Raw genomic sequence first — 23,894 nt, 5'->3', positions numbered from 1 at the left:
CAAGCTCGTCCTGATGAGACTGCATCACTTCCGGTCAGTGAGTTCACAATAAAAGCGGTATTTGCCGGAGAAAACATGCAACTTCCGGTCACTTTAGAAAAGCAAAAATAAAAGCTTTACAATGAAACAGCGTCAGTTTTTCCGTGGAGATTGTTTTTAAATTGTTACAATAGGAAAGTTTTTAATTTTTTTTTAATGAATTTGGCTCCCCCTATGAGCTCATTGTGTACCACGGTCTGAATGTGAAATTGTTCTGGATCTTTTGATCATATCACGATTCTCATCCGAAAATTTCGTTTTCTCAGTTTCAGTGGAAATATATATATATATATTTTTTTACTGAGTAGAAGTTGAGTTTGGAAGTTAATTTTTTTAATTTTATTTTTAAAATTAATTTTAATCTGAGAATGAATACAAACTAGACTCCCTAAACAATATTACAATGTCATTGTGAAAAGTTTATAAACATGGAAAATAAATACAAAAACAATGGGAGCCTGACACAGTAATGTGTTTCTGACGCACAAAGTCACAAAGTTTGGTCTGACGGTTGAGACTGAAGTCATCCATTTTGCCTCGTTCTCAAAAAATGTGCCTGTCTGAGTTCAAATTTAATTTGTAATTTTCTCCAATACTTAAAAACTGCAGGCGGTCAATGCTTTCATCAATACTTTCAGCTAACAATCGAATCCTCAACAAAGAGTCATACAGGTGCTCTATTTATACTTCAGCCCCAAATCTTTGCATCCGGGATGCTAAAAAGTAAATCAACAGAGAACGGGGCGGCAAAAACAAACACAGCAAAACCGAACCAAGCTGAGCACAAACAGAAGCTAATCCTATTCAGATCAATTTTTATGGACCCAAGTAAAACGAGTGAAACCAACACAGCAAATAAGGGGCCACAAAGTAAAGATGAAGTACCACATACAGTAAGCGCAACATTAATTTGGGTGGTGCATTTCCATTGAAAAATATTTTCATGTTTTTAAAAATACCAGTTATTATTAATCCTTGACGCTCCAATAAAACCTGCCAGTGCAAGTTCAAATATTTGTTTAGATATACCTGGCAGGAGAGATGTGTCAGAGATGCCTTAAGAGTAAACTAGTGTGTGTGTGTGTGTGTGTGTGTGTGTGTGTGTGTGTGTGTGTGTGTGTGTGTGTGTGTGTGTGTGTGTGTGTGTGTGGGTGTGGGTGTGGGTGTGTGACAGCATATCGTCTCCTCCCTCCCCGGGTGCCTGAGCAGCTGAATATGATGGGAACTAGAAGGAGCAATAAATCCTCCCAGTTTAGATGTGACAGCTGCTTGTAGGCTTTTTGTGGTTCACCCACCCCACCCTCATTTATTTTGAAGGCATATCGCTGTGGCATTTCTTTTGTGTGTGTGTGTGTGTGTGTCTTTTTAAGCAACATCTGAGTTTCAGATAGGAAATTTGATTTGAAAGATGCTTTACGAATAGAATTTTAGTTCTTTTTTTTTGTGTGTCAGAAAAACTCATAAAACTATTCATGTCTGCATATCCTGAAGAAAAAAAAAAACGTTTTTTGTTTTTTGTTTTTTTAAATGTGATGTTTGACGCTTTAGACACGGCAAACAAAATTGAATCCACCTCCATTTTTTTTGCTCTGAGTGGCTGAACTTACAGCTTGTTGTTAATTTACGTTTCTTTCTGTTTTATTTTTAGTCTCTATTGTATTTTTTTTAATCTATTGACCAATCAAATATGAAAAATTTAATCAAAACGATGTTTTTAGTTTATAAACAATCATTTTTTTATTGCTTGTGAGAGTTTATCTTACCTTTATTTTAAATCATGTAAACCACCAAATACATTTTCGTCATTGTAATATATAATATTCTGTGCTCAATCTGGCTTCTTTAAATTTAATATTCACATTTGAGAAAAGTGGTCAAATCACGTTGTGATCTTTCTTTTCATTAAACACGAGTTGTTCCATGCGTTACAGCTGAGATCAAATACTTTTCTCGTCTACGCGAGTCACTTATCCAACGATATATTATCCTTTTTGTTTTACTATAAATTAACCTCCCTTCGCTGTGTGTGGAAGCAGAAAAGGAACAAACACGAGACAGATGAAAGGATCAGTCAGCTGCAGACTACAGCTGAGCTGACTCAAAGGAAGCCAAGGACAGCAGAAAAAAAAAAAGCCCTCTGCACTGCAAACTGGGCTTTAATTGACTTAATAAGAGAGGGTCCATTGTCAGCTGGTTTCATCTCTCCGGAAATATTGCAGACAATTATTTTTCTAAATGTCAGATTTGGTCTCCTAATGGCAGAATTATGGTTTAGAATTTTTTTTTTTGCTTATTGATTGGATGGACTTCAGTCTTGTATCTTTTCTCTTTAGCATTAATATCAGAGCACAGTTAGATTTTTCCATCTTAAGGGTTTACTCGGATGACTCAGACTCTAACAAATCCCATAAAAAGACCGAAACAAGTGTTTTTTTTTAATACTGTAACAAATAGACTTTGGGCAACAATGGCGTTTTGGATTTTTTTTTTGTTTTTACCTCCGGATGCACACATTGTTATATATTTTCTTCTTTCTTTTTTTTTTTCTTCTTTTTTATGGGATTTGCTGACAGTGACAAAAACACAGAATATTGCCAGCTGTATGCTTTAACTATATTTTAGATTTTCCTTCACACTAAAAAAAAAAGAACTAAAACTGTTTGGACTTCTTGTTGTAGTCTCTACTTTTTTTTTTTCCCAAAGATGCTTCCAGAAGAAAAATTCCTGAAGTGTTTGTTTTCGGGGTTCAGCTGCTGCTGTCTGTCTGTCTGCATTTTAACCAACAGCTTCTCAGGACAACCGGTGCGCGCGCACACACACACACACACACACACACACACACACACACACACACACACACACACACACACACACACACACACACACACACACACACACACACACACACACACACACACACACACATCTATAAAGAGACGAGAAAGCTGTGGTATTTCCATTCATCTCTCTTCTCAGCTGGATGCAGGATGGCACAGTAAGTCCCGACTTGACCGAGTAAACATTTTTTTCTATATTTAAAAAAGAAAACTCAGACATCCTCGTTTGTTTTTTCTTTTAAAGGAAAAAGATGTCGCTGAGCCGAAAAAATCATCTCAAGGTAGAGTAAGATGTCGACTTGTGTTTTACAGGAAAACTTAAAAATTAAGTGGTGTTGGTTTGATATAAATGAGACGCTCACACCTTTTGTTGTGAATTTTTGTACATAAGAAAATTTGATTTGTTTAGCACCTTTTCAATGCAATAGTACAAAGCGCTTTCCATAAAACATCAAAGGATTTAAGAAAAGTAACACAACACGGCGTGAAAAGACATATTCAGAAGAGATTTAACAGAAAACTGATGAAACTGTTTACGAGGCGACCTATCAACAATCAAACTGAAGAAAACAAACAGTTGATTACTCCCTATGGTCCCAACTATCGCAGAGAAAACTATCCTCATGAACTGGAAATCAAGGAACACCACACACACATTAAACACTGAAAAATCCTTCTAACAGATCACTTCTCTGATGAAAATGTATCATCCTCCATCAAACATTCTGCAACAATCTTTTAATCTTCTAATAAAAAAAAAAACAAAACAAAAAAAACTCAAATGAAATAAAAGACAAAAAAAATAAGTGAAATAAAACTGCTTAAAAGTTCATGCAAAACATGAATAAATGATTAAAATGTTACTTTATAAAATGCAAACAGATAATTGATTTAAAAGAGCTGAGAGTCAGAGCAAGTTCACACTGATGAAACGTCAGCAGCTCATCAGCTGCTCATCATCGTCGGTCTGAACTCGTCTTCCTCGCAGAGCTTGCTGCTGCAGATCGGCCAGGCGATGCTGGAGGAGGAGGCGCGGGAGGCCGAGGAGCAGAAGATGAAGTACATGGAGGATCAGTGCCCCACCTTCTCTACCCGGTTCTGCATGCAGGAGCTCCAGGTATACGCCTCCTGACTCAGCAGATTTTTTTAATTTTTTTTTTACTTTCAACTGTGGAGACTTCTATGGTTTATTTGAATGAATTTCCGTTTGACATTTTTACTTTTACTTTTTATTACTTTTTTTTTAACAAACACATGATTAGCATTCTTTTTAGCATTCGAGACTTTAGAAAAACAAAACAATCTCACATTTTGTTTTGGATTGTTGTTGACCTTTGGTTTGGTATTGGTATGACTGCATTTACAAAGCAAAACCGAAACCATTTGGCTTACCCTTCGGGTCAGGTCATTTCCAGCTCTGATGCTGCGTTGTAGACCACTAGACTATCTTCAGCGCTCTAGAATGAGTCGCGGCAGGAGAAACCGTTTCACTGAGTTCACTCAGCTTTTCAGCGACTCAACCGACGGTCTGGTTAACTCAACAGGTAAAAGATTCTACTTCACCAAGGTTGATATTAATGGTTCAGATTCCACTTTGGCCTGTTGATGGTGATTCAACTTTTAGTTAAGTTGAAACGTTTGGAGAAATTGAAAAAGTTTTGCATACACTACACATTACAGGAAGGTATTTAATATCACTGCAGACCCCCTTGAAAACATGTATATCTACTATCCAAAGAATGTCTGCGGCAATTTTGGTCGCACTTGAATGAATATTTGTGGATGTTTATAGGTTGCAGTGAGCCAAAGATCATGTCATGACATTAAAAACAAAATTATACTATTGCAAAATAATAAAAAAAAAAAAATTGGCAGCCACGCCACGGGCACACCGATCGACGAAAATTAATTATTTTGATAACTTTTATTTTCAAACATGTTAAGAGTGCACAGAATACATTTCAAGTCGGTTCAACAAAATCTGTAGAAGGAGTTCTTTAAAATACAACATGTGTGAATCGCCAACAATGGCGACTAAATTCAAAATGGTGGACTTCCTGTTGAGTTGACATAATTGTGCATTGGAACTTTTTTGTACATTTCGGTGTGAAACACATCCACCAAATTTCATGCATGTCGGTAAATGTAGCCACCGGGGCATCTGTTAAGGGGGCGCTAGCAAGCCATTTGGCCACGCCCACTCACGACTCCACTAAAATACGAAATTTTTCACCGGAAGAGACGCGAATAATAATTCCTTGAACAACAATAGGGCTTTCGCACCATCTGGGCCCTAATTATCATCACCTCCTAAAGTTCCCTGCAGATTTAAGGAGCATTTTAGCATCTTTCAGCTCACTATTTAGATTTTTACGAAACCTTAACTCTTTGTTTTGTCTCACCACTCTCATCAATGTTGTTTTCATACAGTGAAGTAAAACACCTAAAACCCAAATTATGCTAAATAACCAGAATCAAAAGACATACAAAGTTCGCCACTATTTTATTAAACCTGAATGAGTCCCCTTTTGTTCGAGGCAAATTTTTTTCCTTTAAATTTGATTGACTAAGGCAGAGGAAAACTAAAGAAATCCCTCAAAAAATATCAATGGATGCAACTAAAAGTCCAGAAGTTTGGAGGACAGCTGTCTGGGATTCCTGTGGCTTTGTAACAGGAATTAATTTTTCCGATTTGTTTCATATTCAAACACAAAATGATTTAAAAAAAAAAAAAAAAAACAGTGAGCCGAACGATTAGATTCATGATTTATTTATTTATTTTTTTTCACTCTTTTGTGAACAGTTTTTTGAATCTCATCGTTCTTTCGTTTCTGTCCACAAACATCCAAGGAACTCTGCCGGCAACTTCACAAGCAGATCGATTTTGTGGACGAGGAGCGATACGACATGGAAATGAATGTGAAAAAATCCAACAAAGAGGTATTTTCGTCTTATTCAAGAGCTTCTGTGTGTCTCAATGCAGCTCGGCGCTCAGAGACTCCGACGAAGTCAACAGCCAGCAGCTTAACGAAGCCAATCATCTGATGCCATTTAAATCGCTGGTTTTTAGATAGAAACACTCTCACGTCCGTCTTCCCCGTCAGATCGATGACCTGAAGGTGATGGTTCAGGACCTGAAGGGGAAGTTTAAGAAGCCGGTCCTGAGGAAGGTGCGGATGTCGGCCGACGCCATGCTGGCCGCCCTGCTGGGCTCCAAACACAAAGTGTCCTTGGACCTGAGGGCCAACCTGAAGCAGGTCAAGAAGGAGGCGAAGGACGAGGTGGGCGCTTTCGGATTCTTACATCGGACGGTGAAGGACACTTTAGAGCGCAATGATGTCCTCCTAAAAACACAACAGGGATGCTTTAAGATGGAAAAAAAACAAAAAAACAGACAGAAAATTCCTTAAAACTCAACGTAGATGTGAGTTTGAACTTTGCTGATCTTGAATCTGCTTTTCTTTTCTTTGCGTTTCTCTCAGGAGAAGCAGACCGGCGACTGGAGGAAGAACGTCGAGGACAAATCCGGGATGGACGGCAGGAAGAAGATGTTCGAGACAGAGGCCTGAGTGTTGATCAGTTTCATTTCTGTCTGTTGTGAGTCCACATTTGTATAATCTGTATAAGTGATAAAAGGAATAAAAAAATTTGCAACGTTTTTAATAGCAATAATGTGAACAAATACTGGAATAGATAATCCTGCAACCCCACATGAGGTCATCGAGAAAAATAATCCACTTGTTTCATGACTGCTAAAAGTAATGATGAAAACAAATGCTCCACGGTGGCGTACTGGCCAATCGAGGCTACTGTAAAACTCCAGTGGGCAAAAAGGAGTTACCGCTGGCTCTGCCTTTGTCTTTATCGGTGTGTGCCTGTTATTCTGATTATTTTCAGATGGACCGCCAGAAAACGAATAATAGCTAACAACACCGAAACAAGTCGTGGAGAAATTTTATTGACTTTCATTTCATTTTAACGAATTTCATGAGGGAAGTTGAATGGGAGTCGATGGAGCCGGAGGGAAAATAATTTCCCCTCGGGGATAAATAAAGTAACTACCTAACCTAACCTAACCTTTTTTGGAGCCGACCTCTAGTGGCCCTCGGTGGTATTGCAGCCCAAGGTACTTCTGCATTTGCCTCGCTATTCAAACCCGGAAGCTACGAACACTTTTATAGATAGACATTGCTTCCGACCAAGTTTTTCAGTAAAATTGTGTCTGCAGTTTTACCGTAATCCTGCTGACGGACAAACAAACTGTCCCAAAAACATAACCTCCTCGGCTCAGTAAACTAGATAAACTTGGGACTAATGTGAATTTAAAAAGCATTTAAAATATATTTTTTTAAAAAGTATAACATTTAGAATACTTTTAAGGCATATGTTGTTTTTTTTTAAATGTTTGTATATATATATATTCTACATATGTTTCTGTGTCTGTTTATTTGGTTACTTCCTTTCAATAAAGTTTTTTTTAAATTTTTTTTGTTTTGATGGGCGTGGGCGGTTGTCGGTCATGTGAGGGGGGTGCGGTGACGTCACGACAGCCCTGTGACACACTGGCGGCGGCGGCGCATCACCGGCTAACGATTAGTTACAAGTTCAAAGATAAACGCGTGTAAATCGCTGTTTTTACGGAACTAGACGAGTAGCTTTAGGTCTCTGATTTGTCTTTAACCTTCCCCTCCTCCACCCTTCCCCCCCCACCACCCCTCCTCCTCCACCCTCCGAGGCCCGGACAGCCAAAATGACGGCTTCGGTGTTTTTCGGCTGCACCTTCATCGCCTTCGGCCCGGCCGTCGCGCTGTTCCTGTTCACCATCGCCCGGGAGCCGTTGAGGGTCATTTTCCTCATAGCAGGGTGAGAATACAACTTTTAACTCGTCGTGGGCACTTGAATGTATCACAGCGGGAGGGGGGACACCGACGGAAACCCCCCCCCCCCCCAACCCCGGTGTTTACCGGAGCTAGTTCACGAGCAAAGCTAACCGCTACGTCAGCTAGCTCGAGCGGCTACCGTGAGGTTCCATTTTCGGACATTCAGCTGTAAACTATAATAATCTGTTTATACTGAAAAAACAACAACAACAACAACAATATGTGACCGTTCAGCCTCTCGTGTATAAACCAACACCTGGATACACACACACACACACACACACACACACACACACACACACACACACACACACACACACACACACACACACACAGTCATATCCAGATTTGAAGTACTTTATTGGTGCGTTTCCATTTCACGCAATTTTATACGTTAAACTCGTCTGCGTTTCTCTGACAGCACCAACAGCTGTTTAGATGAGGATTTAACACCATGGTTTAAAATAACAAACGGTTTCACAATTAATAATCTAACGATGGGATAAATAATGATAAGAGGAACCAAACCAAGACTTTCATACTTTATGTACTTTTACTTTTGTAGGATTCAAATGAACACGTTTGTCAAATTCAGGCCAGAGATTTTGTTTTTTTTATTTTTCTAAAAGTGAATAGACTTAATGAAAAGCGGGATTTTGCCTTTTTGAGACTTGTCGTTAGGGAGTTTTTAAGAAGTTTTGTTGGTCCTGTATGATTGTTATTATTTTTCACTTATATTATTTAAGTTATATCTATCTATCTATCTATCTATCTATCTATCTATCTATCTATCTATCTATCTATCTATCTATCTATCTATATATATACTGTTATACAAGTTGTATTCTGGTGAAGCACTTTGTAAAAATTAACTCTGCAAACGCTGCTATACCAAATCAACTTAACATATAAACAACAAAAAAAGAAATGAATGAAGTCGGTGCAGATTTTAGGGCACATCGGAATAATAATAATAATAATAATAAAAAAATAACACTAATAAATGCCATAAGTTGCTTATAAATACATGAATGCTCCACCTGCCTCCTCCTGAGCTTTTGTTTCATTTGTTTTTGTGTGTGTGTGTTTTAAATCCTCTCTTTCAGGGCGTTTTTCTGGCTGGTGTCGCTGCTGCTGTCGTCCCTGGTTTGGTTCATCTCGGTCCAGATCAGTAACAAGGAGAGCGTGGCGCAGCAGAAAGGTCTGCTCATCTTCGGCGTGGTGCTGTCCGTCCTTCTGCAGGAGACCTTCCGCTTCGCCTACTACAAGCTGCTCAAGTAAGTCGCTGACTAAGTTTGACGGGTTTTTAAAAAAAATTTTTATTTACGCTTTCAAAGCAGAACGACACAAAACGATCCGTTGTGTTTTTTCTGAATAGTTATTCAAGTGGCAAAGCGACCAATCTGCAACCGTCTCCAAAGGAAACAGATTTAAAAAAAAAAAAAAATTATTATTGTTTGGTAGTACGAATCTAGATTTCGACATTTAGGCTTTTTTTTTTTTTTTACATCGTGTAAAAACTAAAAAACTGTGAATTGATCAAATGAATTCGGCGTATCACCCCCGCTGTAGTAAGACAGAAAGGTCAGGTGGCGTTTTTGTGTCGTCTTCTGAGTTTGAAACTTCAATTTCAATGATGACATCATCATCAACCCCCCCCCCCCCGCTTTGTTGTTTCCCGGCGTGTTTTTACGTACTCGAGCTGTTTGTCCCAGTTTCTCTGACGTGTGTGTGTGTGTGTGTGTGTGTGTGTGTGTGTGTGTGTGTGTGTGTGTGTGTGTGTGTGTGTGTGTGTGTGTGTGTGTTTTCTCCCTGCAGGAAAGCCAATGAAGGCCTCCTCACTCTCAGCCAGGAGGAAACCATGCCCATCTCCATACGGCAGCTGGCCTACGGTACAGTTACACATTCATTGTTTCACCCGGTATCATATCAGGCGACAGATCGATCGATTACCAATTATTTCTTGACAATTTTTCTGACATCGAAAGTTGAGATTTTTTATTTTAAAGTTCTGATTGAAAATAATGGATGTTGTTGGTTGTTTTTTTGTTTTTTTTTAAAGCGTCCTTGTCACTAACATAACACATTAAATTCCCTTTTTTTTTTTCCTCAGTTTGTACTAAACAGTCTGTGCGTTAAGATTAGAGACGTTTTTAAAGGGAAAAAAATAAAAATGTGTCGTCTGGACAATGAAAGATTAAAAAATATTAAGCAGACACGGAGGAGCTAAAAAAATAAGATGCAGTTGCGTCACTAAAAGCGTGGAGTCGGCAGTAATATATAAAAAAGTTTCCTATTGTGATGATGGCAATATTTTGACTTGCTGGCAAAATGATGTGTTCAACTTAAGCTCCACGGTGACAGAAGTTAAAAAGTAATATGCTCGTTTTTACTTGATATCTGAGGGCAAACATATTAAACACTTATTTTGTTGCAATCATATATTCTTGAAGTTAACAATGAAATATTTTTCTGTATTTTGTCATATCAAGAGTGTCGTGATCGCAGAAAATGCCCTCCTGAAATATCGAGATACATCTTTTTTTTTTGGAGCTGTACTGTAGAAACTCATTCATCATAAGACACACACACACACACACACACACACACACACACACACACACACACACACACACACACACACACACACACACACGTTGTGATAACGATCCCTTAAATCTTCCTTCATAAAGTTGGAACCGAGATATTGAACGAGGCGGCTCGGAGTCGAAAAGTGTGTTTTCCGTTCCCAGATCACCCCGAATGTGTCTTTTTAAAAAACAATTTTTTTATAATAATTTCTGCGCTGCGTTTTTCTTGTTGCCGATTGGTTGAAATTTTGTATTGTGACGAGCTAATGTCGTAAACACAAACATCCCTGTGAATGATCTCCGGACTCATTTCGTTCCGGTCTTGTCGTCTGCGTTTCAGTGTCGGGCCTCGGCTTCGGCTTCATGAGCGGCGCCTTCTCCGTGGTGAACATCCTGGCCGACTCGGTGGGACCGGGGACCGTGGGGATCCACGGAGACTCTCAGCACTACTTCCTGTCCTCAGGTACCGACTTTCCCCCAAATTTGCCCGTCTTGTATTTCAAAGTTGTTGTGATGCGTTTTGGCGTCCGGTTCGCCTTTTTTAATTTTTTTTTTTAAATGTGTCAATCCGTCACTGCAATCACTTCATGTGAAATGTTCCTCTTGTGTGTGTGTGTGTGTGTGTGTGTGTGTGTGTGTGTGTGTGTGTGTGTGTGTGTGTGTGTGTGTGTGGTTTGTCGAAAGGAATTCTGGGAAATGCAGGAAATGACCGACCAATTACGGCAAAAATGTGAACGTGGAAAGACTTGTCTTTGATCAAATTTATATGTTCATGGATTGTAACTTTTTGTTGTTGTTTTTTTTTGCCGCCTTCCTTCCAGCCTTCATGACGATGGCCATCATCCTGCTGCACATGTTCTGGGGCGTCGTCTTCTTCGACGCCTGCGAGAAGCAGCGGTGGTGGGCGGTGGCCGCCGTCGTCATCAGTCACCTCGTGGTGTCCTGCCTGGTGAGTGGGAGGGGGGAGGGGGGCTACAGGGGGGTGGATTTTAAAATTCCCGTAAAGGCCGGAAAATACGTCTTTGTTTATGTGTCTAAACCAAAGACTGTATGTAAAAAGTGTTCGTAGCTTCCGGGTCTGAAAAAATTGACAGCGAAGTCTCTTAAGCTGCAATACCACCGAGGGCCACTAGAGGTCGGCTCCAAAAAGCCTCCAGCTCCATAGACTCCAATTCAACTATAAAATTCTCCGTCAATACAAGTTTCTACTTGAGTTATCTCTGTGATTTTAGCTAAAATCGCTTCTTATTAGTTTTCTGGAGGTCCAACTGAAAATAATCCGTCATTTATTCGAAAATAAGCTTCAAAAAGACCTGTTTTTGGGGGCCGTGTCTGTGATTGACAGGTCTGTGATTCAGTCAGGTTACAGCTATCGGTGGGCGGGACGTAGTATCGTCGGGGTTTCCAATCAGATCGAGTGAGCTCGCCCAAATATGGTCACCTCCTCCTCCGAACCAGCAAAGAGGCTCGCCGGCCCCAAAAAAACAAACTCGATGCTTCATGACTACAAATAAATACGTAGATCTGGACAGACGAGGTCGTAAACTACAACCTGACCGGTTAGTGAAGGCAGACGACCACCACGAGGCGGTAACTCCAGTTTCTGTTTTCTATCAAAATTGGACCAAACAAGACCCCGTAAGGAAAACGACACCTTTTTCACCTTCGTCGAACTAATCGACCGACGCGAGGAAAAAAAGAAAAAAAAGAAGCAGGAGCCAAATCAGGAACTCTGCTGACCCCAACATTTTTTTTTTCCTTCCTTCCTTCCTTCCTTCCTTCCTTCCTTCCTTCCTTCCTTCCTTCCTTCCTTCCTTCCTTCCTTCCTTTCCGCAGACCTTCCAGCACCCCGAGTACGTCGGCAGCCTGGTGCCCACCTACGTCATCCTGCTCCTGATGGGCATCTGGGCGTTCTACTCGGCCGGCGGCTCGCTCAGGAACCTCAAGCTCTGCCTCACCTGCAAAGACAAGGACTTCCTGCTGGCCAACCACCGGCCCAGATAACGCAGCACGGCGGGGGGGAAGAGGGGGGGGGGGTAGCAGTGTGCGGGACTCTCACACAGAGTTCACACACACACACACACACACACACACACACACACACACACACACACACACACACACACACACACACACACACACACACACTCTGAACAACACTGAAGAAGGCGTGTTAACCCTCCGAACATGCTTGTCCCCCCCCCCCTTTCCCCTCTTTCCCCCCAGGAGGTATTTCACCATCTTCAATCTGTAAAAAGCGGTGGACTAACATTATTTAGAATATTCATGAATCATATCCGACAGCTGGTAGCGTCCCCGTGTTCGTTTGACGATTTAAAAAAAACAAAAAAACAAAAAAACAAACCAGTCAGAAGACGTTCCCGCTCGCCCGTGTTTTCCCCCGCCTCCTTCGGGGGTCAGAGGTTACGCACGACGCTCTTCACGTTCACCTTCTGTCGAACGCTTCATATCTTTCCACGTTCATCCTCTATGAACAACACTTTCTGTATATAATTATACTTTTTTTTGTTTTTGTTTTTTGATTACCTGATGCGTAGATAGCGAAAACCTTTTTTTTTTTCTTCTTTTCTTTCGCGACTCGTGATCCGCCGTCTTTCGTTTCCGAAGGAGAACTCGCCTTTCGACTTCTTAAATGGGAAAAAAAACAAACAAAAAAACGAGTCACGAGAGATGACGGATGTTTGTGTATTTTAGGGCATAAATTTGAGAATCTTAAAGACGACAAATTCTGGGTTTTTTTTCTCACTTTTCTTGCTTTTTAGCAGTTAAAAAAAAAAAAAAAAAAAAAAAGTCTCCGGATAATCAAGTTCTTATTTAAATCAAACTCTGCTTTCGGTTTCTTTTGCAGATTAACTGACAGCTTCTTTATTTATTTTTTTCACCAATTCTCTGTGCACTCAAACGCACCACGACTAAGAGCAGATGAAGTGTTTGCTCGGTGATCTTTGAATGTTCACTTTATTTGTTGCCTTTTAAAAAAAAAAAAAAATGTTTTAGTCGTTGGAGTCGACGCGAACGTTCGTGAACTCTTCTTTCTTTGCACCTGATTTTTTTCTGTTTTGTTTGTTTTGTTGTCTATCTACTTTGTACAGTTTGTATAGATTACAGTCTGTGACGGGACGGTTGTTAGTTAAAGATGTGAACCGGAACATTTGGTGTTCAGCGTGTTGATTTCCTGTTCGCTTCAAATTTCGGGTCGTTCGGACGTATTAGAGACGACACTAAAGTTCTCAGTTTATTAGGTACACCGAGCTAAAAAGGCTAAAACCGTCTAATACAACATTCCTGCAATAAATCCTACCTTCATATGAAAGTCGTGATGTTCAGTTTTATGTTTTATTCTCTTGCAGAAGGAACTGTGGTCACTTTGAAGGACGCAGTTTGTGGTGCTTCTGTTAAAAAAAAAACAACTGAAATAGTTTTAGATGATAATATTAAACAGCCAAATCATCCAGAATTCTTTTATTTAAACTATCAAGAATGAACTATGCTGAAAAAAAGTGCAAAAGTCCTTTAGTTTCATATCATTTTGAATCTTAGATCTCAGATCTGCCTCACAGAAAATCATAAAACCCCATAAATCTAAAATACCAACTGCATTCATAGAATTATAGAGATTACACACACAAGCAAAGAGTTATTAGTGAACTGAAGGGTTGTTGAGATTTTGCTGAAACTTTTATTCCTCGTGTTTAGTTTTAACTTAAAAAAGCAACTCTATGTCTAAATGGTGTTGGTGCCTTTACAACTAAAACATTTTTTTAATTACTTTTACCACATTCACGACATCTTTCCAACATCAGGTCAAAATCTTTTATTTCTTCAGTGCTTAGCTTAGCTTCAGTTTATGTTTATTGCTCAGTGGCGCTAACACACGAGTCGGCAGTTTCCTGCTCGGCCCGGTCGACTGTAACGTCAGCAGCTGTGTGAGACGACACAACGCTTGGCGCTAAACGCTGTCACGTTAAGCAGGTGGGTGTCGAAGGATGCAGTGTGCTTTGGGATTTAGTGCCATCTAGAGGCGAGGGGGAGGAACTGCAGCCACCTGAACAAGGAAAAAACGAGAAGGTCCCCGTTTAGATCCAGGGTGGTTGTTTTGTTTTGTTTTGTTTTGTCCCTTCTGGGCTGCCGTAAGAAACATGGCGGTGCAACATGAAGAAGGACCCGCTGCCTGTGTGGATATAAAGAGTTCATTCTGAGGTAATTAAAAACATAATGCTTCTTTAAATTCAGGTGATTATACAGGAATGAAAACAATGTAAATAATGTCTTTCATAGATCCGTCTTTTGCGGGGAATTTATTATTATTATTATTTTTTTTACATATTTGAATTACTGCTCTGAGTGACGTTTTTTTGTCTTTTTTTTGTTTTGTTTTTGCATTTTTGTCACATCCTGTTTTCTTTTTTTGTTACCTGCTTTTTTTCCCCATAAAGCAGGAAACTGCCCAGGGAACGTCTGAGGACCTGCAGGGGCACCGACAGCCACAGGTTGACCCCCCCACATATAACTTCGGTTCTACAGAACTAAGATTACCACCAAAAACTAAAATATTCGGTGCGTCTGACAGCTGCTTCCTTTTTAAGGGATTTAGTGATTATTTTTGGACGATAAAGCAGGAATATATGGAAGTCATGTTTTTTTTTTTTTTTTCTCTCGCTCATAAAATGTAAAAAAAAATAGGGATAAAGTTTCAGGATTATTTTCATAAAGTTCAGTTAAATTTAAATATTCTTATCTTGTTTTATTTTTTTCTGTTTACCATCATAGAAAACTAAGAAAAAAAATCGAGCAAAATATTCACCTCTGAGAATCTGCTTGTCATTTTTTCTGTTTTGTAATAAAACAAATCTCAGTTTTTAGGGGACGTTAGATTAGTTTATTGGCTCGTGTTCACTTCTGATTCCAAACATTTGAGCCAGCAGTAATCGCTTCAATCTCTCCTCTTTGAATGCCGGCTGGTTTGCTGGGTGCCTTTTGGGGAGGGAAATAATGAAGGTTGGTTGTGTACGGTAGAGGTCGGAGGTCGGAGGTCAAATCCAGCCACGGTTTTGTCTCCTTAAAACTCCGAACCTCTTTCTAGGAGTCGGGACGTTTTTGGAGGGCGGGATGACATCTTAATTTCATGCAGAAAACAATCGCTCATCTCATGGAAACCTTTTTAAATGAGCGGTCTCCAGGGGCACAATGCAGGCGCCAGCTCTCCTGTATGGTGTGTGTGTGTGTGTGTGTGTGTGTGTGTGTGTGTGTGTGTGTGTGTGTGTGTGTGTGCGTGAGATGAAGCTGAAATCCTCGTGTGAAGGATGCTTCACCTTTCACGACTGTAAATATGGACCACGGAGCTGCAAGTGTGTGAGATTAAAAGATTTTAATCTCACGGAAATCACGGCCACTTTTTCACGTCGCCTCTTCAAAAACAAAACAACCTTCCCCTCCTTTCTGTCCCCTCCCTCCCCCCTTTCCTCTCCCCCTCCCCTCCCAGGTCCCGTTTCCATTTATGAAAGCAGACACCTACATGGCCGGGCCGCACAAAAGCCTGCTCGGGGTCTCTGAGGGCTTCAGTCAGTCAAAGGCCCATTTAAAAAAAAAAAAAAAAAAAAAAAAAAATATTTATCTTTTTTTTTATAGTTAGACGGCAGACAGACAGGCAGGAAGCGTTTCCTCTGTCGAGAAAAAAAACAGACTTTCACATGCAAATTACGGGTCCCGTGACACCGAGGTCACCCTCCACAATATTTGACATCTCACTCCTGGGGTTTGTGTTTCCTATCGGGTGTGTTTCAGGTTCAGATCAGGCAGTCACGGTCTCGATCGGCAACCAGAGAAGCAACGTAACAAAACCCCCCAAAAGACGACCATAATGTAAAAGGCTCCTCTTCTAAGGCTTAAATGTTTGAAATCATCAATGAACACATCCCTTAGAAAGTATTTAAAATAAATTAATAAATAAAAAGTATTACAATGCAGAAATGTGTGTAATTAACGATGTCTAATCATGAAAGAAATCTCCAGCCTACTGCGTGTTCACGTTTTGGCCTGCAGGTGGCAGCAGAGAGAAAGTCCCCAATCCAAATCTTTTTAATGTTTTTCCCGTTCTTTAAGTACGTTCATGTTTTTTTTTTATTTGTTTTTTTTTTACTAATGTCAAGCAGATTGATGCAAACGCACAACGAGAGCAAGACAAAGCACGTACAGCTTTAAATACGACATTCATTCTTTGGAGTTTTTCCCGTTTAGGTGCCAAAATGGTTCCTCTGTTGCTCATATAGTCAAGTTTTAATGCTCTTTCATAAAAAAAAATTTCTAATTTCACTGGTGGAAGAAATAAATATCAAAGTATTAGAGCAATGTAAAAATACTTCATGATGAGGAAAAGTCCTTTTAAAAGTATGTAAAACCTCAAGTAAAAGTATAGAAGTGTTAGTTTACAGTACAAAAACCACAGTAGTGACCCATCATTTAGATGATTAAAACTTAAATGTGTACACGGCTAGAATCTGGTCCTCAATAGTGGTGGAGGAAATATTCAGAACCTTGCATAAAAATATTAAAACTACAATAAAAAAAAACAACAACAAACAAAATGCTGTTTGGTTTACCCAATTATTTACAATAAATTAGAAAAAAATAGTTTTTAAATGAAAGGAAAAGAAGCTTTATTTTTGCTTGAAAAATTAAATGAATATTTTGTTAATTGACTAATTGATTGTATATACTCATTAGTAGGTTCATTTATCATTTTTAATAATATATGATATTCTATCAGCTTTTATATGTTGCCGTATGCAGAAAATCCATTTTGGAAATAAGGCTGACTAACTAAAGCTGCAGATAATTGTCGAGGAGTAAAAATCATAATATTAATAATACAAATTCCTTGTTTTTTATGATATTAATCAATATTACTGTGTTTACATTGAGTTCTTATGTCATAGCTTATCATACTTTTTCATTTTCCATGATAATTTCCATTCCCTCCCTCTCGCTGCTGCGATGCTCTTCCGGCTGTGGACCACCAGGGGGTGCTGTTCCAATTGCTCACGCTCAGGTTCAAGTTCCCTTGTTGTAAACAGAGCTCTCAGTTATGTTTGAATTAGATTAAAATAGTTTATTTAAGCCAAATACTATTTAATTAGGACTACGGTGTGTTTATTTCATGTTCTAATCTGAATTTGATCTCCAGCTCTTCTTCCAGTGAGAGTCTTTAAAAAAAAAAAAAAAAGTCAGATGGTGGCTATTTTGTTTTCTGCCAGCAGGTCAGCCCCCCCCCCCCCCCCCCCCCCCTCCCCGCCATCCGGGCTCGGCCCCGCCCCTCCCGTCGGCGCGGCCCACCTGTGCATATTTTATGCTAATGAGCAGGTGCATCGGTTCTTGAGGCGCGCGGAGGGCCGCTCGGGGGATGAGCCGGATGGAGCAGCTCGGGGAGCAGCGGGAGTCCAGCCGGAGGGTTTTCACCAGGTGATGCTGTCCAAACCCGACTGACTGCGGATCCGCGAAACACGAATGGATCCCTATTTAAGACGGAGCTGGAAAAGGCTTCTTCACTTATTACCTTTGTATTTTATCCTAATTTATCAAGGTGAGTCGCCTCTCCAGCTGCTGCTGCTGCTGAAGCCGCACGAGGATGAAGTGTGATTTTTATGAGTTGAAAGTGGAAAATACAGAACCAAATGATCACATATTGATCCACAAATGCACAAATACATGCGTTGATGTGGCAGCTCAGTGTCTTCATCTGACTTGTTTGTTTTTTGTTCGTCTCCATATATTGGAGTCACATCGACTTTCTCAATTTTAATTGATTAATTCTGTGTATTTATTTTCCTTGAATTCAGCGCATCTTTCCTGGAGTGTTGAGAGAGTCAACGTTTCTAACTGGGATGAATTTAATAAGTGAGTTATTTTTGTTTACATCTAAATAGCACCGCATTGGTTTCATTGTTTTTTTATTATTTGATGTTATCTACATTATAGCCTGTTTTCTTAATACTGGCAAATTTGTCACAATTGTCATTTTTATTCATGCAAATTTCGAATAATTGAATTACAATTACGAGTTATATTACGAACAATAACCAAAGTTATAGGCCAAGCTGCGGCTGAAATGATCGTTTGATCATCATTCGGCTGCAAATCAAAACTGTACTTATTGCTTTTAAAATGTGAATAACTGATGATTTTTTATTTTATTTATTTATTTTTTTTTTTTTACTATTGGTCAGACAAAATATACATTTTCACTATGGAATATATCTGCTTTAGTTCTATGGAAATGTCAAGGTGGCATTAATCACTATTTTTAATTGGATATTTAGAAGAAAAAAAAAATGGATCACCAGTTGCAGCCCCAGAGGAGCAGGCAGTTTATTTTGTTGTTGTTGTTGTTTTTTGGCGGGTTGTTTGGTGGTGGGCTCCTGGTTTGTTGGTGGGTTTTGTGGTGTCTGTGTGTGTGTGTGTGTGTATATGTGTGTATATGTGTGTGTGTGTGTGTGTGTGTGTGTGTGGTGGTGGTGGTGGTGGTGGTGGTGGTGGAGGAGGAGGAGGGGACGCCCCAGCGAGAACAAACATCTCCTTGTTCTCTCTGTCCCAGCAGCGGGAGCAGCAGGATAAAGCAGCAGAAATGGGACACCGCTTCCCAGGGAGGGCAGGTAGGCCGCCGCATTGATCATTGATGCTGATGGAAGCTGCTTCGGGGCGGCAAGCACATCACCTGAAGGGCTTTTATTCCTATAATATTATACCCAAGTGTTTCCCAATTAAAATTGTATTGATATTTCCAATGTAAACTTAAAAAAAAAAAAAAAAGCCAACTATATCCTGATATATATGAAAATGTAAATATATACACAAGCATTATATATATATATATATATATATATATATATATATATATATATATATATATATATATATAAAGAGCACATTCTCAACATGTTTTCAGAACTGTTTGGAGTTTAAAAAGTGGCAGCTGTTATTTAATTTTTTTTTATTTATATATATATATATATATATATATATATATAATATAAAGTGATTATTATTCGACATTTTTTGTAATTTTGTAGGAAAAGCTTTTTTTTTTTCTAAATGTCACCGGTTGAGTCCGAGCGGGTCTAAATATGGTTTTCTATACGTCTCTCAGCATAAAAAAACTTAGACACTTCCCTTGAGGTCGGGCTGAGATCGAGAGCAAATTTTGAAAATGTACATTGCCCCCCCCCCCCCCACACACACACACACACACACACACACACCACCACCACTTCATCCCGTCGAAGAAAAGTTGCTCCGCAGTGGCATTTGTTCCTTCGGAAAAAGAAGACAAGTGAGGGAGTCCCAGCAGGGATATACAGTGGCCGCTCTGTTGTCTCGCTCGTCCTCTATCAGAGCTGCCATCAGCCCGAATGCGGTCGCTTCTTTTTGTCCCGCTTCCCTTTGGCATCGAGGGCGGCGTGAGAATCCGCTCCGAACTATAGGACCCTCGTGAACCCAACAAAGCAATTAGTAGCGCGGGGTCGCGGGTCACGGGTATAAAACGGAGACGCCCCGCCCCGCCCGTATCTCGGCGTCGCATCTCGGATAGCGCCGGGTTTTGGCTTTCGCGAACGCTGGAATCGGTGCTTCGTCGACAATCCCGGGTCGTCTCGCGGCCCCGTTTGATGTTTTGACCCACATCTCACGTACTCATCGACGATTAATAATTCACGGTCGCGCCTGGCGCTCGCCCTCGCCATCTGCTTTGTTTCCGGCTCTTTGAGATGAAAGCCTGGGTTTGAGATCTCGGGTTATCCAGGGAGGCCCAAAAAATTTCGTAAACGAGGTCGGACTTACGGTTTCCGAATGATTTATTTTTTTAATGGTAAATATTCAGTTCATCAATATCTTAAACATTCTCGTGCCACATATGAAGCGGAGAGCTTCTGATTTCGACGACTCTACGTTGGTGAAGTTGGACCTTGTCGACCCCTTGTTGGGTATCTCGAACAATAATCATAAAGGGAAAAAGGCACACGAGGGGGTGGTGGTGGTGTTCAGGGGTTTGTCGACCTGGATGGGAGTCTCAGGGGCGCCATTAACGAAGGCCGGATGACAGGTTCTTTTCTCTGGAAGCCTCTTCTTTTTTCCGCCCTCGGCCCCGTCGCCGCCAGTCGGATCTCCGGTTTGGCAACAGCCGGCGTAATTCTGGGAGGAATTTTTAGCCCCCAACAAAACATTGAATTGTAAAAAGTCTTACATTTTAATCCAATCTTTATTAATCCGTCACCCGAGAGGCGAGCTTGTTTTCCAGGTTTGCGTGATATTAAATTAATCTTACAGAATTAATTAAACCAATCGGACTGCGTTACAAGGACTTCATTTTGATTTGATGAAGTTGGCTCTTTGGTGTCTTTGCCAAACGGTGCCAAGGTCCAATATGAAAAAGATCAAATTTAACGTATTTAACGTATGAATGGTTGCACACCGCTGATACGATCTCTCTCTCTTTGAAGGACCTCCAGACAACAGCTGCTGTGTTAGAAACCAACTCATCTGCCTCCGGTCAGTCGCTGATCAGCCGGGCCGATGCGTCCAACCTGACGTCCAACCTGAAGTCCTCCGGCGCAGGGAGGACGCCGAACGCTTCACGGACCCTCAGCTCTGACCGATCACCTGCAGTCACGGCAACACCTAGTCAAACGGCATCAAGAACAATGTCATCCGGCCAATCAGCAGGCAGTACAACACAAACCAGCCAGTCACAAACCAGCCCAGTGCCAGCCAGTCAATCACCTGACAACCCAAAACAAACCATCCAATCACCAGGCAGCACACCAGCATCTGGTCAATCACCAACCACAAAAGCTCCAGTCAGCCAATCAGAACTCAGCCCAGTACCAGCCAGTCACTCATCAACCAGCCAATCACCCGCCAGCACAAAACAAACCAGCCAATCAGCAACAACCACAAATCCTGTCAGCAGATCACCGAGCCACACGGCACACACCGGCCAATCACCAACAACCTCGGTATCAGTCAGCCAATCACCAGGCAGCAAAACACAAACCGATCAGTTGCCAACATCCACAGCACCATCTAGCCAACCTGCAACACGTACGGTAACATCCCACCGATCACCAGGCAGTACAACACCACCCAGCCAATCACCAGGCAGCACAACACCATCGATTCAATCTGTAACAAAGACAGAACTCCTCAACCAATCACAAGTCAAGACACTACCGGCCAGCCAATCACCAGGCAGTACAACCCTAGCCAGCCAATCGCCAACAGCATCAGGCAGAAAATCATTAGGCAGCACCACTACAGCCAACCAATCATCATCAAGTACAGTAAAGTCTAGCCAATCACCAGCAAGCACAAAAGCAGCCAGCCAATCACCATCCAGCCACACGCCAGCGATCCAATCAACAACGGTTTCAAAGACATCAAACCGTTCCTCGCTCACCTCAACATCCTCTAACCAATCACGAGCCACTTCAAAATCAGCCGATCAATCCGTGACGGGCTCCAAAACTTCACACCACATATCACACAGCTTAACATCGAAGAACCAATCGCAGGCGAGTTCAGCACCGTCCGACCAATCACCGGCCAGTTTGGTACCATCCCACCAATCGTCGCCCGGTTCACCGTCACCAGGAAGCGCAGGTTTTCCACCGGACGAGCGTCCAGTTAATGTTTCGCTGCCGACCAGGCAGGCGAAGGAGGCCCTGAGGTCACGGAGGATCCCAGGTAGGTTCACCTTTGCTGAATGAAGGATGAACGGATGAATCAGTGAATGTGCGAAGACGTATTCACTATTATATGCTTTTAATGTGCAGCTTTTATGCCCATTTTCAATTTCTGCATCCAAAATAAAACTTCAGAAGAAACAAAGAAATTGGGAAAAAAACAAACAGCTAACACTTAGTTGATGTGGATAATAATAATAATAATAATAATAATAATAATAATAATAATAATAATAATAATAATAACAACACTCTTCCCTCTTCAAATTAAAACATTAAGCAGGTAGAAATGTGACCGTCATCATGGGTTCAACTTTGTTTTCCACTGTTTGACGTTCGCGTAGTGCTCTTTTATTTTGCGTCACCTTTTTGCATAATTAGACCCAACAACGTTAATTATTCTGCAGCGGCTCCTCATTTTTCAACCAGACGAACAGAAAAGATTTAAAAAAAAGAAAAAAAAGAAGTTAATTATCATATTCTTCTTTTAGATTTCTTGGAAATTTGGCTTAAATCTGCTTTATTTGGTTGGAGAATTTTTTATTTGAACTCGGTGATAGTTTCTCTTTTTTGCGACGCACACTTTCTAAAACTACACATAGTTGCTTCAGCAAAGTACTTTTGGGAAAGTTGCTGTGTTGCGGAGAGTCAGATGGATGCTAATAAACCGAGCTTAATTTAAGACTGTAACTCGGGGAAAACAGCTGGCGCCCGGAAAATACGCACGCATTCGAAATGTACTTTGTGATTTGTTTCGTCTGTACGCCAACAAGTCAGCGTGACTGCCTTCCCTCCTGCTTCCAGTCTTCAGGCCAAGCCGACAGCTTCTATATATGAAATGATATGAATCTGGTAAATGAGCCCTCTGTCCTGAAAAAGGAAACTACGTCATCCGTTGAGTTGGAGTTTACTTGACATTAACAAAAAAAACAAAAAAATGTTGTTAATGTCGCTTCAAACAGAAACGAAGCCCTCTGTTGAGTGAAGTAAAATAGCTTTTATCGGACCCCCCTCCCCCCACTCCTCCCTCCCGCCACCACACACACACACACACACACACACACACACACACACACACACACACACACACACACACACACACACACACACACACACACACACACACACACACACCAGACCTCTTTATCGTACCTGTGCTCGTGAGGGACACGGCTGACTGGGCAGACAAGCTGTAAGCCCAGAGAGCAGATGGTGTTACCGCTGGACGAGGAACCACCGTTTGGTGGTCGGTGGTGCGTTCAGGGAACCCCACCCCACACTTCTACCTCCATACGAGCGCATGACATGTGACATCTGACGGATGGAGACGTAACCTGCAGATGCTCAAAATCAGTCACCCGTTACGGCGGTCGTTAGTTTGGGTATTTCTGCTCTATAAATGTTTTATCTCTGCGATACCCAATAAGTACCAAAAAAAAACAAAAAAACAACAAAAAAAAACTCCCTCCCTCCCTGCTGGGATGAGCAGCGGAGTAATTGTTTGTTTGTTTTTGTTTGTTTGTTTACTCCCAGGGGAGCCGTGTGCGTTTCCCTGCCTGAACGGAGGACAGTGCGTTCGCTCGGAGTCGTGTGACTGCAGCTTGTATCAGGCCGCCGGACACAGATGTCAGACAGGTGAAGCTGCACACCTGTCGTTCTTCCTTTTAAAACCCGCCGCAGTCGTTTTAAAAAATACTCCGAAGGAGGAAAAAAAGCATCAAAATCCACCAGTTTGTTCAGATCGGTTAAAGTTGATTTATAATGGCCAAACTTTATTAGGACAATATTCAGATA

At 41.0% G+C, this 23,894-nt stretch overlaps 3 protein-coding genes across 3 annotated transcripts in view; all 3 read left to right on the top strand.

Moving 5' to 3' along the window:
• The first annotated feature begins 2,968 nt into the window (after positions 1-2,968).
• Positions 2,969-6,483, top strand: LOC138624895 (troponin I, fast skeletal muscle-like). Its single transcript, XM_069705468.1, has 6 exons — positions 2,969-3,034; positions 3,121-3,157; positions 3,865-3,993; positions 5,727-5,816; positions 5,981-6,157; positions 6,359-6,483. Exons 1-6 carry the CDS (start codon positions 3,027-3,029, stop codon positions 6,443-6,445), a joined length of 528 nt encoding a protein of 175 aa, XP_069561569.1. The 5' UTR covers positions 2,969-3,026; the 3' UTR covers positions 6,446-6,483.
• Positions 6,484-7,421: 938 nt separating this feature from the next.
• aph1b (APH1B gamma secretase subunit) lies at positions 7,422-12,730 on the top strand. The gene is made up of 6 exons (XM_069705394.1): positions 7,422-7,739; positions 8,863-9,033; positions 9,575-9,648; positions 10,688-10,810; positions 11,169-11,296; positions 12,184-12,730. The coding sequence occupies exons 1-6, from the start codon at positions 7,627-7,629 to the stop codon at positions 12,349-12,351; spliced, it is 777 nt and encodes a 258-aa protein (XP_069561495.1). The 5' UTR covers positions 7,422-7,626; the 3' UTR covers positions 12,352-12,730.
• A 9,000-nt stretch (positions 12,731-21,730) lies between these two features.
• otog (otogelin) overlaps positions 21,731-23,894 on the top strand; it is a 63,972-nt gene continuing 61,808 nt past the window's right edge. The window contains exons 1-2 of the mRNA XM_069705466.1: positions 21,731-22,101; positions 23,634-23,735. The gene's annotated coding sequence lies outside the window, so the exon portion shown is untranslated. The remainder of the gene's footprint in view (positions 22,102-23,633; positions 23,736-23,894) is intronic.

The sequence above is a fragment of the Brachyistius frenatus genome, unplaced genomic scaffold, assembly GCF_029030835.1.
Source record: "Brachyistius frenatus isolate BFR_SWC_R1_liver_20210118 unplaced genomic scaffold, ASM2903083v1 Contig_56, whole genome shotgun sequence".
Taxonomy (NCBI): Eukaryota; Metazoa; Chordata; class Actinopteri; family Embiotocidae; genus Brachyistius; species Brachyistius frenatus.
This window is presented reverse-complemented; position numbering and strand designations above follow the sequence as displayed.